Source organism: Paramisgurnus dabryanus, chromosome 7, assembly GCF_030506205.2.
Source record: "Paramisgurnus dabryanus chromosome 7, PD_genome_1.1, whole genome shotgun sequence".
Lineage (NCBI taxonomy): Eukaryota > Metazoa > Chordata > Actinopteri > Cypriniformes > Cobitidae > Paramisgurnus > Paramisgurnus dabryanus.
The window spans coordinates 21,875,606-21,891,115 of record NC_133343.1 but is presented as its reverse complement, the minus strand read 5'-3'; the positions used below and the strand labels follow the sequence as shown (position 1 = coordinate 21,891,115).

Below are 15,510 nucleotides of genomic sequence, written 5' to 3'. Positions count from 1 at the left end.
CTTAATCCCTCTCTCATTCCCCTCCTCTCTCACTGTCTATCACTCGCTTAACTGCTTACTCAACTCAACTACATTGACTTCTATTAGTGTACTGCAGCTCGAAAACAGGTGGGTTTCTTTCATAGCAGACTTTATTTTATTTCAAATAATGAAATTTGACACAAATGTATTTAAGTGAAAGGCAGTTTTTTTAGTAAAGGTTTGGTTTGTGGGGTGAAAGGGTAAATAAAAAAAAAATTACAAATAACGTCAAAACTGACAAGTAACAGCTCATATATCAACTGAATTGTTTTACTTTCAATCTAATAATGTCTGTAAGAGTTTTGTGAGGGTTAGGTTTTGCGGTAAGGGATAAAACATAATTGGAAGTCTAAATAAAATATACTATTTTTTGTGTGTGTTAGATGTAGAGAAAGAGCAGCACTGATTTATCTATCTCTTTATTACAGATTAAAATGGGCGGCTTCACATGTGTCAAATTTATGATGGTTGTGTTCAACTTGATTGTTTTTGTAAGTATCCTTTTTTTCTCATTATATGCATACGTTGAGGCAAAGGAATGTATAAAATAATAATTGCATTTTTATCTATTGGCCGATGTTTTTATATGAGGTGTAAAGAATGGAATAGATTTGGCTAGCTTGTAGAAAATGTATCCTCTCCTCTTTACAAACGAACACATGCACTATAAACACATAAATTGAACAAATGCAAGCTGATAACAGAAGAATCCATTTCCTTGATAATAACACTAAGTGTGAATGTGACTAAAGCAATCACACTCACTCAAATGTAACAATTTTCATCTCATTATTGTTCACACGATGCTGGTTTTACCACTTTTGTTTGAGAGCTAAAGCTTGCAAGAGTTTAAATTGAACGCAATCAGTCGCTTGGTGGGACTGAAGGATTTTAATGCTGCGGATGCTGGAACAAAACAGGGGAAGGGGAACATTAAATAGCATTATTGTTATTGTGTGCTATATTTCATGAAGTATATTGCTAGTTTCTAAATCTAAACCAGTGACTTGATCATACTTGTCTTTGCCTGTTAACCGTGACAGCCAACTGACATTACATTATATACTGTAGAAAATACGAGTTTAGGTTTTTTGCATTTCAAACTATGTCAATTAAATGAAGTAAAAGTTTGCCATGTGATGAATATAACATATTGTGCCATTTTAGGATAGGGCCTGTCTGTGCACCTATTTGAAAATGTGAAAGAGTACAGTGTATGCAAGTACTGGGACAGTACTGGGACATACTGTACTTAAACCAAATATTGTTGTGTAGACATTTTAACGTGTATGATTTTGGACGTGTTAATTCAAATTCTCCGCTACTATTTTAGACAGATACAGATTCACTTTTAATATCACAGATATGCTGTAATTTCCATACAACACCATGCATTGCATCATCTTGAAATGCTGAGATGTCTGGTTTGCAAATGTTTTTGGTTATACTGTACTGTATTGTACTAGCGTGTACTCGTGCTACAATCCCTCACCTATTCACAGACAAGGAAATTCACATGTGAAATTCTAGTAATTCGAGACATTCACGCGGAATTCTGCGACTCCGCTTGCTTCCTGTAATCACGTCACTACAAGCGCAAGCTCCTGATTGTTTAACGAGGCATAATTTTCCGCACAAGTTTAGATTTTTAAACTCACGCGTTTCCCACATCAATGCTCAATTCGCATCTTTCGCATGTCAATTTGCGCAAACTAGATGCGCGAATGAGGCGGATCTGCGTCTACTGCGCCACGCAGTGAAATTGAAACTTAATTGTGCTGTCAATTATTTTTTTACTCTCTGTCTCTCTCTCTTTCTCTTTCTCTCTGCAATTAACGGCAGTGCCATGGTTGGATAGTGCAGATTAAAGGGCTGTATTATTATAATAAGATCCCATTTTGACATCACAAGGGGAGCCAAATTTCAATGACCTATTGTTTTACATGCTTCCAGAGAATGGTATACCAAAACGAAGTTACTGAGTTGGTCTTTTTCACATTTTCTAGGTTAATAGAAGCACTGGGGACCAAATTATGGCACTTAAACATGGAAAATTCAGATTTTCAAAGTCAGATTTTCATGATATGTCCCCTTTAACTGAAAGCGCTCTTTGTCTGTTGGTAAGGGAATGAGGAGCAGTAGCTTATTTGCATTTAAACAGACATGAAAACAATGTTTTTTTGCCCCCATCCAAGTAGGGGCATTTTGGACATATAACAAATTATCTGTGGGGTATTTTGAGCAGAAACTAGACAGACACATTCTAGGCACACCTGAGACTTCTGCAGTATTACATCTTGTAAAAATGAGCATAATATGTGCCCTTTAACTCATTCCCAACCAGCCTTTTTTGAAAAGTTGACCGCCACCATTTTTTTTGTGATATTTACAAAAGTTTCACAAAATGCCTTCCAGGAAAAATTTCTTCCAAAAATACATAAACACAAATATATCAAATGAAAGAACAGACCCTCTGCTTTCAAACAAACAAACAAACAAACAAACAAACTAACTAACAAACAAACAAAACGTGAAAAAAAACGTTTCATCCTATCTATAAAAAAATAATAATTACAAAAAGCTGAAATAAATGCATTTTTGTGAAGGAATTTTGGTAGAGATCAGATTCAGAATGATGATCGATCAAAACATACACAGAGTTAAAAATTTGTAAATATATATTTTTTGTTTCAGTTTTTTTATAAATTGAACAAGGTGGATAATCGCGGTATTACAGATTAACATAAAACTCATCAGGAACAAATTTTTTCATGCAAATGTTTTCTCTTAATTGACAAGATAACTCGTCAATGGCAGGGAAAGAGTTAATTTCAAGTGAAACTGCAAGCCAAGAACTTGCAAACTTTGACAAAAAAGTATATCTTTGACTTTAAAAGCTTTTTTCTGTTTGAATAGAGTATTCAGATCAACATTTCCATGCGGCAATCATCTATATTACTTTCCCCCCTATTCAATTACTCCCGCATTTTGGGCTCTACAACGCTCCTATCTCTATTGTCATATAAATCCGCAATTTTCCTCTACCCAGGTCTAATAGGTTTTTTCCACACCTATACAACATGCAATTTCATTTCCTCAGTTTACCCATACACATAACCCAACTTACATGTAATCTCTTCCTGTGCATCTTCTTTTGACACCCCATTCCCAGCAAATGCCATTTCATTAAAGGATTATTGACTAAAAGAAAACCCAACAGCAATACTAATTATGGAAATCAGGTAGAAATGTTCGAAGATAAGAAGTTGAAGGTAATATGCCTGTCACATCTTGTTCCCCGAGAGGCGTGTCCATTATAAAAGCAGACAGTTAGACTGCTAAAACATGTAGACAAATCCCAAAGCTACATGAAAGCAAAAGTGAAAAGACGAATAGTGAATAATTCTTACGTGGATGAAGTATAGCCTAATGCAGCATTGAGGGCTTTGTGTTCAGCTGTCAGGCAGTCCAGTTGGATGTGAGCAGCACTGACAGCCGTGATTGGTTTGACAGAATATCTGTGGGTTCAGAATTGGTTACAGCATCAACTGTAAATTAACAAGCTGATATCAATCCACCCATTAACCTTCAGATGAGAAAATGCGATTTTTGATACCCGATTGAAGGCATATGATACTGCTTTGAAAGATCTTGCTGGCTTTCAAAGCTCTGAATGATCAACATGGAAATGGTATTGTGTGTCCATCACTACCACTGGAGATCCTTAACCAAACCTGGACATAAATGAACATTCAAGCACATAATGGTCAATAAAGGTTTCCTATGGATCTACCATCATGGTTGAATGACCTGTCACTGGTAGAACATCCATAACTTGGTTCTATTCTGGAAATAATAGGAAATCCATCCAGGGACTCTTATCATACAACATACAGTAATCTTTGGAAAAAATCATGGAATAAAGGAGTGGATTCTTCATGATGATCATGATTCTTATCTTGAAAGGGTGCTGTGCTAAGCTAGTTTAATGTAAACATTAGTCATATACAGAATCATTTTTATTCATTATCTTTGAAATGGATCCTTCTTATTTGATTTTTGCCCCGTTTCACAGACAAGGTTTAATGCTAGTACCAGACTAAAATGAATGTTTGAGCTGAAAATAACTTGCCCTGACACAGAAAAAAATGTATTTTTATATTACGGAAAATTTCTGTAATTTATTGATATTTTATATAATTTTACCGCTTTTTTACAGAATTCTTTTTTTTCAGTGTATGTCAGTGTCATTGTTTTGTCTCAAGATGCAGACCAGCAATGTTTTAATAAAAGTCATTTTTATAAAATATCCCAATTTAACTAAGGCATAGTCCAGGCCTAAGCTAAGCCTGGTCTGTGAAACCGGGCCATTGAATTGAAAAGATAGGGCATCAGCATAATTTTAAAATGCAATGGCAAGTAAATAATCAAATAACAAACACTATTTTGGCAGCTCATGGGTGCATGCCTGACAGCTACAGGGACATGGGCCATTGTTGCGGGAACTGAATTTCTCAGAGTTATAGTACCATTCATGACGGAATACCTAAAGCATGCCAATGTGAGCGTCTTATTCATCATTATGGGATCGATTATGGTTATGATGGGATTGCTGGGTTGCTGTGGAGCCCAGAAAGAAAGCAAATGTCTTCTTATAACGGTAAAACTCATTTATTTTATTACTGTCTTTTAGTAATATGAAATGCTGTGTATACACATAAAAATGTTTTGCTTGTGTGCTTGATTAAAATACTGTATGTGCTGTTCCCTTACAGCCACAGCATTTACATGTGACCTCTTTCTGCCATAACCTAATTGCATAGTCAACCTCATTATACCAATCTCTCTCTCTCTCTCTCTCTCTCTCTCTCTCTCTCTCTCTCTCTCTCTCTCTCTCTCTCTCTCTCTCTCTCTCTCTCCATTTCTGTGTAAAATCAGTTCTTTTCCATCATCGTGATCATTTGGGTTACTCAGGTGTCGGCCGGAGCAGCTGTCATTAATTTATCCAGATTTGTGAGTTTTGCACCACTAAATCACTGAATCACTAAATCTCACCCTTGCTCACTTTCTCTCTCTCTCTCTCTCTCTCTCTCTCTCTCATTTAGCTGAATGTAAATTTACATCATATTTTGGCCATTATTAAATTAGGGGGGTTTGCAATGGCTCCACCACATTCACCCACTTAATAACTCCCAGATTGCCTCAGGCAGTATGCCAGCACTCTCACTTTGAGCAATTTATTGCACCACAATATCGACGGTTAGGCATTTTATATGCAAAACAGGCTATTTACATATAGAGTTTCACCCATTTAGTGAAATGTATAATAATTACAACAACTATGAATGAGTTATGGAGGGCATGTTAAGAGAGTAATGCCATTTAATTAAAAAACACAAAGGTCTTTAAGAGCGAAATAAAAAATTCATTTCATTGAACAGGCAGCAATCTCATTTAATACATTTGAAAGTCTTGCTGTATTGAAAGATATGATTGTATAATTTTTTTTAACTAATTTCTTATACGTATTTAATGATAAAATCCTCACATATATGACCTTTTTTTGTTCTACGGGTTACTTTTCATTAAAACAGATTTCAATGTCATGTATAGCCCTACCATGCATTCTTTTTATATTTTTTTTCTACTTTGTCTTTTATGTATGGTTGTCTCTGGATATGGATTTTCAATAAAAAAAATACTTTTTATATTTTTAATAATACAATGTTGAGTGAAATTAAACATAGCATTATATGACGATAATTTAAATGGTCTAATTACATATCTTTCTAAATCTATATTAATCTTTACACAAATATATTTAGCACATATAAAATATAAATATAATAAATAAAATAAAACAGATAAAAAACCTTTGAAGCTCAATATCTCAAAACTACCCAGACTGCAGATAAAACTGAATAATTTCAAAGTGGTGATATATAAAATACTAGCTCTGAAATTAACCTTAGAAAGACAAATGAGTCTGTCACTTTTTTACTAAAAGGTTACAAATGGAATTTCCACAACATATGGTTAACATCATTAGAAATGGAGATTACATACAGTAGAAAAAATTACAAAGATGATAGCAGCATGGTGCTATATAGCACTTAAATTCGTTCCTTTATGGTTACGAGCCAATGAACGGCATACAGAAACGTATATTGTAAAAAGTCAAAGTTGGATTACCTTAAAAAGATTCTTAAATTGGTAACAGCTAAAAAATAAACAAAAAAACATTCAGCCTAATTTTTCTCAATTTAAGTGAAAATTTTTAAAGTAATTTTACCACCTAAATTCTTAACTTAAAGTGACAAAATTTAAGTTGATAAAACAATTTTTAAATGTTCCCAATTTATGTATTTTTAAGTAGATCCAATATTTATTTTTGAAAAAATTAGCTTTTTCAAAAGTTCATAGCTGAAAGCTGAAGAAATACCCATGATACTGCATATATTTTGATACTTGGTAATTGTGGTTAAACTCCATTGAGAGTTCAAATGGCCTTTTAGGTATTTATGCAAGCAGAAAATCAGTTTGTTTATAAAGCATCATTTATACAGCATCATTTATCTGGATGAAACACGGCACTTCATCAGCAAGCCAGTGAGGTTAATGCTGCTGGGGAATCATGGGAAAGAAGAGTATAGGACATTTTTGTGAATAATAGATTGTCTAAATCGTTCTGGGGAACATTAAGCATGCAAATATCCATTTAATGTGTAGTTTGTCACTATCGCACATTCATCCATTCATTTATTTATCATCACGACAGAAGAAATTGGTGTTTCAATAATTCATGTGCTGTGAGCAGCTGCCCCTGTTGCAGTTTTGATACAAACTAGGCCTTACAAAGTCATAAAAAAGTCACATAATATGAATTTGAATGGTATTACATGTTTACATCAATGCGAAAATTGTTACAGAATAAGCTAAATCATTTTGTGAATTACATTTTTAATGTTCAATTGGCTACAGCTGTTTACTGTGCAATCCAATACACAATCACACCCATTTTGGGCTGACAGTTTGGTAATGTTTGACAATAACATTGTCACTATTTAAATGAAAGATTGTTATTAGAAACAGAAGAACCACAGTAAACCTGCTTTATTTTTAATGAACCACTTCAGATTAGTTTAATACACACTGGTCTCAGATCAGCAATTAGCCATCTCATTTTATTCTGTACAATGCTTTGTCCTGTCGAGATTGTGAGGGAATTGTTGCAGACATTGATGGATTAGCTGGCACGCAATAACTCTACTGATCTGTGTTCCTTCCCTTGCTCTGTAGATGGGAGGTGGGACACTTTAAATTGCATTTTGTCTGCACATACCCACAGGCATGCTGTTCTGAAGACCAGTTTTTCTGGCGTCAACACACACACACACACACATCGCACTTGTCATGAGAGTCACCCTGAGACCAAAACTCATTTAGGTTATTAATCAAATTCCAACTTATTTAATTAGAGGCAGAGACTTAAAGCAACAGTTCTCCCCAAATCATTATTTTAGCTAAAAACACAAAGTTTTTAAAATATATATTACATACATATATGGGTCCAAAAGTATTTAAGCTCCAAATCACATAGATTTACCAATAAGGTATTAAATGTGATTCATCAATCCAGTGAGTTGATATATGTCTTCTTAAGCTAACCAATATGTTTGCAAGTAAAAACAATTAATATTTTTACATTTACATTTAGTAAAATTGAAACCAAAACAAGCATTAAATTCAAATATGGTGACACTTCATTGGGTCCTGCGAGTTGTGTGATGTAACATTAAATGATAACAAGGCACATAAGATTTAAAATGTCACCATATCTGAATTTGGCGCCTTAATCAGGGTTGCCAGATCTGATAACAAAACCAGCCCAATGGCCATTCAAAAACAGTTCAAAAGCATCCCAACGAATATTTACAGCCCAAATACCAACAACTAATGAACCAAATCCTTAAATCTCTAACCTACAGAAAAAACATCAACCTGCAGAAACAGTTTAAAAGTAGCCCAATTCAGAACTCTGCCAAAAGGCAGAGGACCTGGCAACGCTGAGCCTAATGTACTTGCTTAGGGTCTGATGACACAATTTAAGTACAATTATAGAAAGTTTGCAATTTCAGTTTATTTTTTCAATGAGCAGTATAGTTTATCAGCATTTGTTAATCTTTGTTAATGTTAGTTAATGATAAGTGTCCATGGTAATTCATTGTGCATTAACAAATGTTAACAAATTCAACTTCTGATTAAAAAAATGTATTAGTAAATGCTGAAATTAACATGAACTTTTATTAATAAATGCTTTTTGGTTTTATTTAGTATTGTTCATTGTTCATGTTGTTCACTAATACATAATGTTAACAAATACAACCCTGTTGCAAAGTGAAACCGAAATGATATAAAAACAGGTCGACAATAAAAACATGGTATTACGCAAGTCTATTATTTTACAAAAAAGATTAAACACACACTCTCTTTATAAAATCATAAAATGAAAAAGGCCTTAATAAATGTCATAGCAGGGCATAGGGAGACCCTTGTGGTTAAACAAAATAGTGAATGCTGTTTGCTTTGAAATGTGTTTATATGTGCTGAGTCAAGCGTTGCAGTTTTATATCTGTACTGAAAGTGACTTTTTTACTGCTATTTTTGTACACCTTTTCTTCTCCATTAATTTGTCATTGTCTATGTTTTTCAAAAGACTGAGATCACCTTACAGGAATGGGCCAAACCTCAACTGAAGAATCAATATGGGAAACATAACGCTTTCACAAACTTGTGGAACTCAACCATGACAACAGTAAGCCATGGCTAACCAAATACCTAACATGCATGCTACATCTGTAATATTATTAACATCAGTGTGTATCGATTTTTCCTCAGGCTTTTCAGTATGTGGTCAAATAGGATCATCCGTCATGTCATATTTAATGGCTAAAAGCACCAGAAAATCTGTAAAGTAAATGTGAGAATTAGCTTACTAAAAAGACTAAAGCGAATATTTGACAGGCTATATGAAAACCATTCAAAGGGCTTACAGATCAATGCTTGCATATATGAGAGACAGAGGCTTGTCACAATATTTCAGTAACTAAAGTAGGGTTTTGCCAATAAATATTGTATTTTCCAAATGTACAGTGTTAAAAATTATTTGTTGCCTTAAATGTTTTTGTCATGTCATCCTACTATTATTTATCTTCACAAGAGATAAGTTGTTATAACTACAGATGAGTTGTTATAACTTTAAAAATATATTTTTGAAAAATCAATCTTACGTCAAAGCAAATCTTATGTCAAGATAAGTTGATTCAACAGCAAAAAAAATTAATGCAGCAAAGATTTTTTTTACAGTGTATATACAGTGTATACATACACTGTAAATGCAGCCTATATTTGTCAAATCAACATATAGTTTTTTGTTACTTCAGCTTAACAAATTAATTTAAACTTGCTTTTATAAGTTATGTCAACTTATCAAAGGTCAAAACTTAAAATATTAGGTTGAACTGACTTGCAAAACCATTTGTTTTAACTTCATGTTGCATTTTTACAGTGTACATTTAAAACATGCACCTATTTCAATTCAACCTACTAGTTTTTACTTGTAATATGCACTGTAAAAAAATACTTTGCTGCCTTAAATTTTTTTGTTAAATCAACTCAGATTTTCGAGTCATGACAACAGAGGAGAGTTGTCACAACTTATAAAATATAGTTGAGAAAAGTCAACTTAATTTTATAAGTTATAACAACTCACCTGTAGTTATAACAACTCATCTCTAGTCAAGATAAATAATAGTAAGTTGAAATGACTTGTAAATCCGAGTTAATTCAACAAAAAATTTTAAGGCAGCAAAGTATTTTTTACAGTGTGTAGGCATAACTTTTAACAAGTTGAATTTTTTTTAACCTAATTTGTAAAGTTAAAACTATATGTTGATTTGACATAACTGTTTACAGTGTGAGAACACAGCTCACTGTTTTAAATTGCGTTTTAACTTGTAAGCTGTTATGAAAATTATTATGTATTCTCATTATTAAGTATTCAGATCTTAGGTTTAACACTGGTGTATAAAACCACATTGTAAAAAGTAAAAGTTGATCAATTAAAAAAAAAAATCAATTGGTAACACCAAAAATGTATAAACATTTTCAACTTAAATGTATCCCTTAAAGTGAGAACATTTAGGTTGAACAAACTAATATTTTTAGCCCATACAAACTGAAATAATTTTTTTATCAAACTTTTACTTTTTAAAGTGCAACACACAATACAACTGTTAGAGAAAACAAATTTGCGAAATTAGTCTTGCAGCTCAAATGTTTTATTATTGTTTTACTGTTTACATTTTTCTAAAAGCCAATAATAATAGGCTGTTAAATGACAGATTCCAGTGTGGCAATGTATGCAAAATAGTGGGACAAGATGCCCCAATAGCACAAAAGGTCAAAATGTGCTGAGTAAACTATATGTTTGTTCTTTAATAAAAGTGAAAGTCTTCACTTTTGTGCTGTTATAAGCCTCATGTTCCTTAACAAAACAGTATACATTATATTAACTTATTCCCCACCAGCTTTTTTTTTTTTTAAGTTGCTCGCCAGCATTTTTTGTGATTTTCTCAGAAGTTTCATAAAATTTTCTTCTAAAAATATATAAACATGATACAAATATATCAAATGAAAGAACAGATCCTCTTCTTTCAAACGAACAAAAAACAAACAAACAACATGCGGAAAAAAACTTTCAAACTATATTGATTTTTTTCTCTGTTTATAAACTCTTAAATATATTTTTCTGAAAGAATTTTGAAAGAAGATCAGATTCAGAATGATTATCAAAACATAAACAGAGTGTAAAATTAACAAATAATGTTTTGCTTCATTTTTTATTTTTATTTGTTTTGCTTCATCTAGTTGATAATCGCGGTATTACAGATTATCATATAAACTAATCAGAAACAAAATAACTTGTCAATGGCGGGGAATGAGTTAAAATCCAAGAAAACTGTCCCTACTGTATATAGCTAGATCTATTGGTATTTCGTTAGACCTATATGTATTGTTTAGAAAGCTATATATGTGAATATAAATACAGTTTGCTGACTGTTCGTGTACCTCTGTTGTTGTGTGTAACAGTTGAGGTGCTGTGGCTTCAGCAACTACACAGACTTCTCTGAATCTTACTATTACCAGCAAAATAAGCCTCTTTACCCTCCAACCTGCTGTGCGCTACCTGCAAGCTACCCATGTGTTGAGCAAAACGCAGCTTCCAGTCACATGATGGTGAGAAAACCTGAGAACTTTCAAACAATTCCAAGGCAAATGCTGCCAAGAGCAGTTTTGTCATGTTCAGCTGCTAATACTGCCCTACAAAGGCAAAAGACCTTAACTCGCTACAGTGTAGAACCGGGGAAAATGACTTTAAAGTTTAGACTTTTTAGTGACTTTAGTTGTCAGTTATTTTCTTCTTGATTTTAATTTTCTTGAAAAAACAACAAAATGGGACTAAAGATACTTATCCACATGTTAAAGGAAGTCTTGAATGTTCCAAAAATATCAATAACTATTTTTCGACCAAAAACGAAGTTACTGCCTTTTGCCTTTGTAGGGCAGAATATTAGGTAGTGAATTCACAATGAAATTGTTAAACTTTTTGGAAATTGGGAGAATATGACCTGTTTTTATTTGATGTTGGTTTCTCCTCCCAGGGATGTTATAAAACAATTGTTAAACTCGTCAAGAGAAATCTCCATATTTTTGGTGCCATAGCACTTGGAGTGGCTTTCCTTGAGGTAACCACAACACATCCATCACATTGTTTTTAGTAGGGTTGCAAAAGGCTGGAAACTTTCATGGGAATTTACGTGAATATATGGGAATTAATGGGAATAAACTGGGAATTTGAAAAATTGCAGAGAGTTGCCTATAATAGGGAACTTAAAGGGATAGTTCGGCCAAAAACGATATTAAACCCATGATTTACTCACCCCCAAGCTGTCCGAGTTGCACATGTCCATCGTTTTTCAGACAAACACATTTTCGGATATTTTAGAAAATATTTTATATCTTTCAGTTGATTAAATGTAATGTTACGGGGTCCAGCAATAGTCCACGACCTTCAAGTCCAAAAAAAGTGCGTCCATCCTTCACAAATTAAATCCAAACGGCTCCAGGATGATAAACAAAGGTCTTCTGTGGGTAATCCGTGCGGTGTTGTTGTAGAAATATCCATATTTAAAATGTTATTAACGTTATAAACTACCTTCCGGTAGCGCCGCCATCTTAGACTCAGGAGAGAGTATTAGCGTAGTGTACGCACTTTTCTTAGTGACGTATGACAAATTCGGAGGGTGGGGGCACAGAGCAGCAGCAGAGAAACTCTGTACGCTGCGTAAGCTCTCATCCTGAATGCGCATCACTCTAAGATGGCGGCGCTACCGGAAGGTAGTTTATAACGTTAATAACATTTTAAATATGGATATTTCTACAACAACACCGCACGGATTACCCACAGAAGACCTTTGTTTATCATCCTGGAGCCGTTTGGATTTAATTTGTGAAGGATGGACGCACTTTTTTTGGACTTGAAGGTCGTGGACTATTGCTGGACCCCGTAACATTACATTTAATCAACTGAAAGATATAAAATATTTTCTAAAATATCCGAAAATGTGTTTGTCTGAAAAACGATGGACATATTCAACTCGGACAGCTTGGGGGTGAGTAAATCATGGGTTTAATATCGTTTTTTGCCGAACTATCCCTTTAAATGTCATTTCTTGCAGCATAATTTTATTTAAAACAATTAAGATTTCATGCAATTTCAACTGAATTTCTACCCTGCACATTCTTCAGTCACATGCACAAGCACATTGCTTATTGAAGGGCCATTTAGGCCACACCCCATGCATGTACTTGCATTCTTTCATAACATGTACAGAACATTTCTTAAAGGAACAGTATATTGGATTGTGGCCAAAACTGGTACTGCTATCACAAAACTTGTGGCTAAAACTGGTACTGCAATCACAAAACTGATAACCAATACACAAAATGACAACATAAACATCAGTTGAGGGCTGCAACTCCACTTTTTAAATGACAATATCCTGGCCAGACCACTGTTGTCGGTAATATAAGTATTTGAAATGAAAATGATTTCTTAATGTCTAGTGACATATCAGGGCTATTTTATGATTAATTGATAGGCTATACATTTCTTACATACGGTTCCTTTAAATCCTGCACAATAATCAAAATAATTTAATTGTGCTGTGTGTAAGCTAGTGTGTCACAACACATAAAGACAACTATATTGAATTTTAGTCAAGCAATTTTTAATGATAAAACTAATATATATATATTTTTATTTAATCTATATTTAATCTTACATTTGATATCTAAATGTAAGCTAGCACTATTTCATTAAAAATTAAGGCTAGCTATCATGTAGCCAAAAGTTTGGACACATTAGACATTACTATTTTTAATGTTTTTGAAAGATGTCTTTCAAGCCTGTATTTATTTGATCAAAAATCTTTCAGAAATCAATAATATTAGAATGATTTTTTAGAAATATTTTGATCAAATAAAAACACGTCTTGATGAGCGCAAGGATCAGGATTCTTCCAAATTCTGCTCATGACCAAACAAAATGTTTATGTTTGTATATAGTTTTTATACATTTCCAAGTAATTCCCATAAATTCCTGTTAACTTTCCAATTTGGAATATTTCCCCAGATTTACTTATATTACCAAAAACTTTCCGTCCTTTGCAACCCTATTTTTTAGAAGCATTATTCATTTAATTAGGCATATTAGAAGCTTTTGAGTTATACTAATCTTTAACAGGACCGATTAAGCCCAGTCTGGTATACCGAAGTTTCCGCTTTGCATGTCCTGCACAAGCTTTTGTCATAATCTAATTTACATGACCCTGTCATCCTGACATAACATTTGGTAACACCTAAAGAGGACAATGTCTTTTTCTTTCCTAGTTGATAATGATGGGGTTCTCCGTTTATCTCTATTGCTGCCTGTACGATCAAGACATCTCAAAGTGATCAAGATTATAAAAAAATGTCCATTGTCTTTTGGTAGATAGATAAGCTACTTCAATATTTATTGATTACATTTGCAATGCTTTGTAACCAGGTAAAATAAAATAAATTGAAGTTTACAGATATACTTTTGATATAACATTTCAAAATCACCTCACAAACATTATGGGTTGTGACAATGTGTAAAATAGCTCATTGTTTCTTTTCATTATGTAAATTGAAAATGTTTATGAAATATACAATACATGAAGTATAAAAATATACATGAAGTGTAAAATGTTAATTTAAAGCAATATTTATATTGCACTGACATATGTGCAATAGACACAGACTGTCATTTCTTAGTCATACTTACGAAAATGTTATTATAGATTGAGAAAATAAATTGTGAGATTTAATATACATGTACTTAGTAATGTGCTTTCATATATATACATATATATATATATATATATATATATATATTACTTTTGTGTGATATAAACTTGTGATTCAGTTCAGAATACTTTCCCAGACAGCAGACGACTCCGGGCCAGATCCTCACCAGAGCTGCTGATTTCGGCACAGATTCACTACGGATTCAGCCCAGAGTCCTCTGCTGTCTGAGTTGTAATGAAAGACAAATGGGTGGTGTGACATCTACCAGTTATCATTTTAGATCATTTATATTTCAAATAAACAGTAAGCAAGGTTTTAATTCATTCTATACCTCAATCAATAACATAACATATGGTCAGTCCAGCTGGTGCATTGAACCACACATTTACGCAGACGATCAGCCACACGGTAAATTTGCATTGATTTCAATAACCACATAATTTCCTCTGTGGCTGCTATGAATTTCCACACACTTAGCCTGTTGTCTGCTTATCTGCCATGAAATATATAGCAAAAACAAGGTACATCATATTACTGTACTGAGAATTAAGTTTTTAAAGTGTATTAAACAAATAAATATTTATTTATTGAACAAGGAGACAGACTATAACAGTATTGTTTGTTTATGAACACTTGCATCAATTGCAACTATTTAAAACTGATTCAAGCACATAAGAAAAATTGAACAAAGACAAAGGATTTTCAGAAAACAATTTTATTTTGTATACGATAACAAACCATTTTCAACTACTTAGATATACAGTACAAAACTAATGCAATAAGCCTTTGATAAACTGAACTTGATAAACTTGAAAAAAATGGATAAACAGAACATCATCTTGAAATCAAAATATTTTTGTTCTGGTATTGCACATGTATTGTATCGGTATTTCCAGATATTTCGAATATGTTTTATGGCAAAGACAATGTTTGTTGTAGAAATATCCAGTATGATCTCATGAGAATTCGAACGCAACTACATATTTTACAAGTTGGCTAATTCATGTGAAGTGAATCGTACAAAAAAACTTAAAA

General features: G+C 33.1%; 1 protein-coding gene across 1 annotated transcript; it reads left to right on the top strand.

Annotated features, from left to right (window-relative positions):
- The first annotated feature begins 455 nt into the window (after positions 1-455).
- LOC135746155 (tetraspanin-1) lies at positions 456-15,073 on the top strand. The gene is made up of 7 exons (XM_065264689.2): positions 456-512; positions 4,475-4,681; positions 4,960-5,034; positions 8,738-8,836; positions 11,173-11,319; positions 11,745-11,828; positions 14,035-15,073. Exons 1-7 carry the CDS (start codon positions 456-458, stop codon positions 14,098-14,100), a joined length of 735 nt encoding a protein of 244 aa, XP_065120761.1. The 3' UTR covers positions 14,101-15,073.
- The last annotated feature ends 437 nt before the right edge of the window (positions 15,074-15,510 follow it).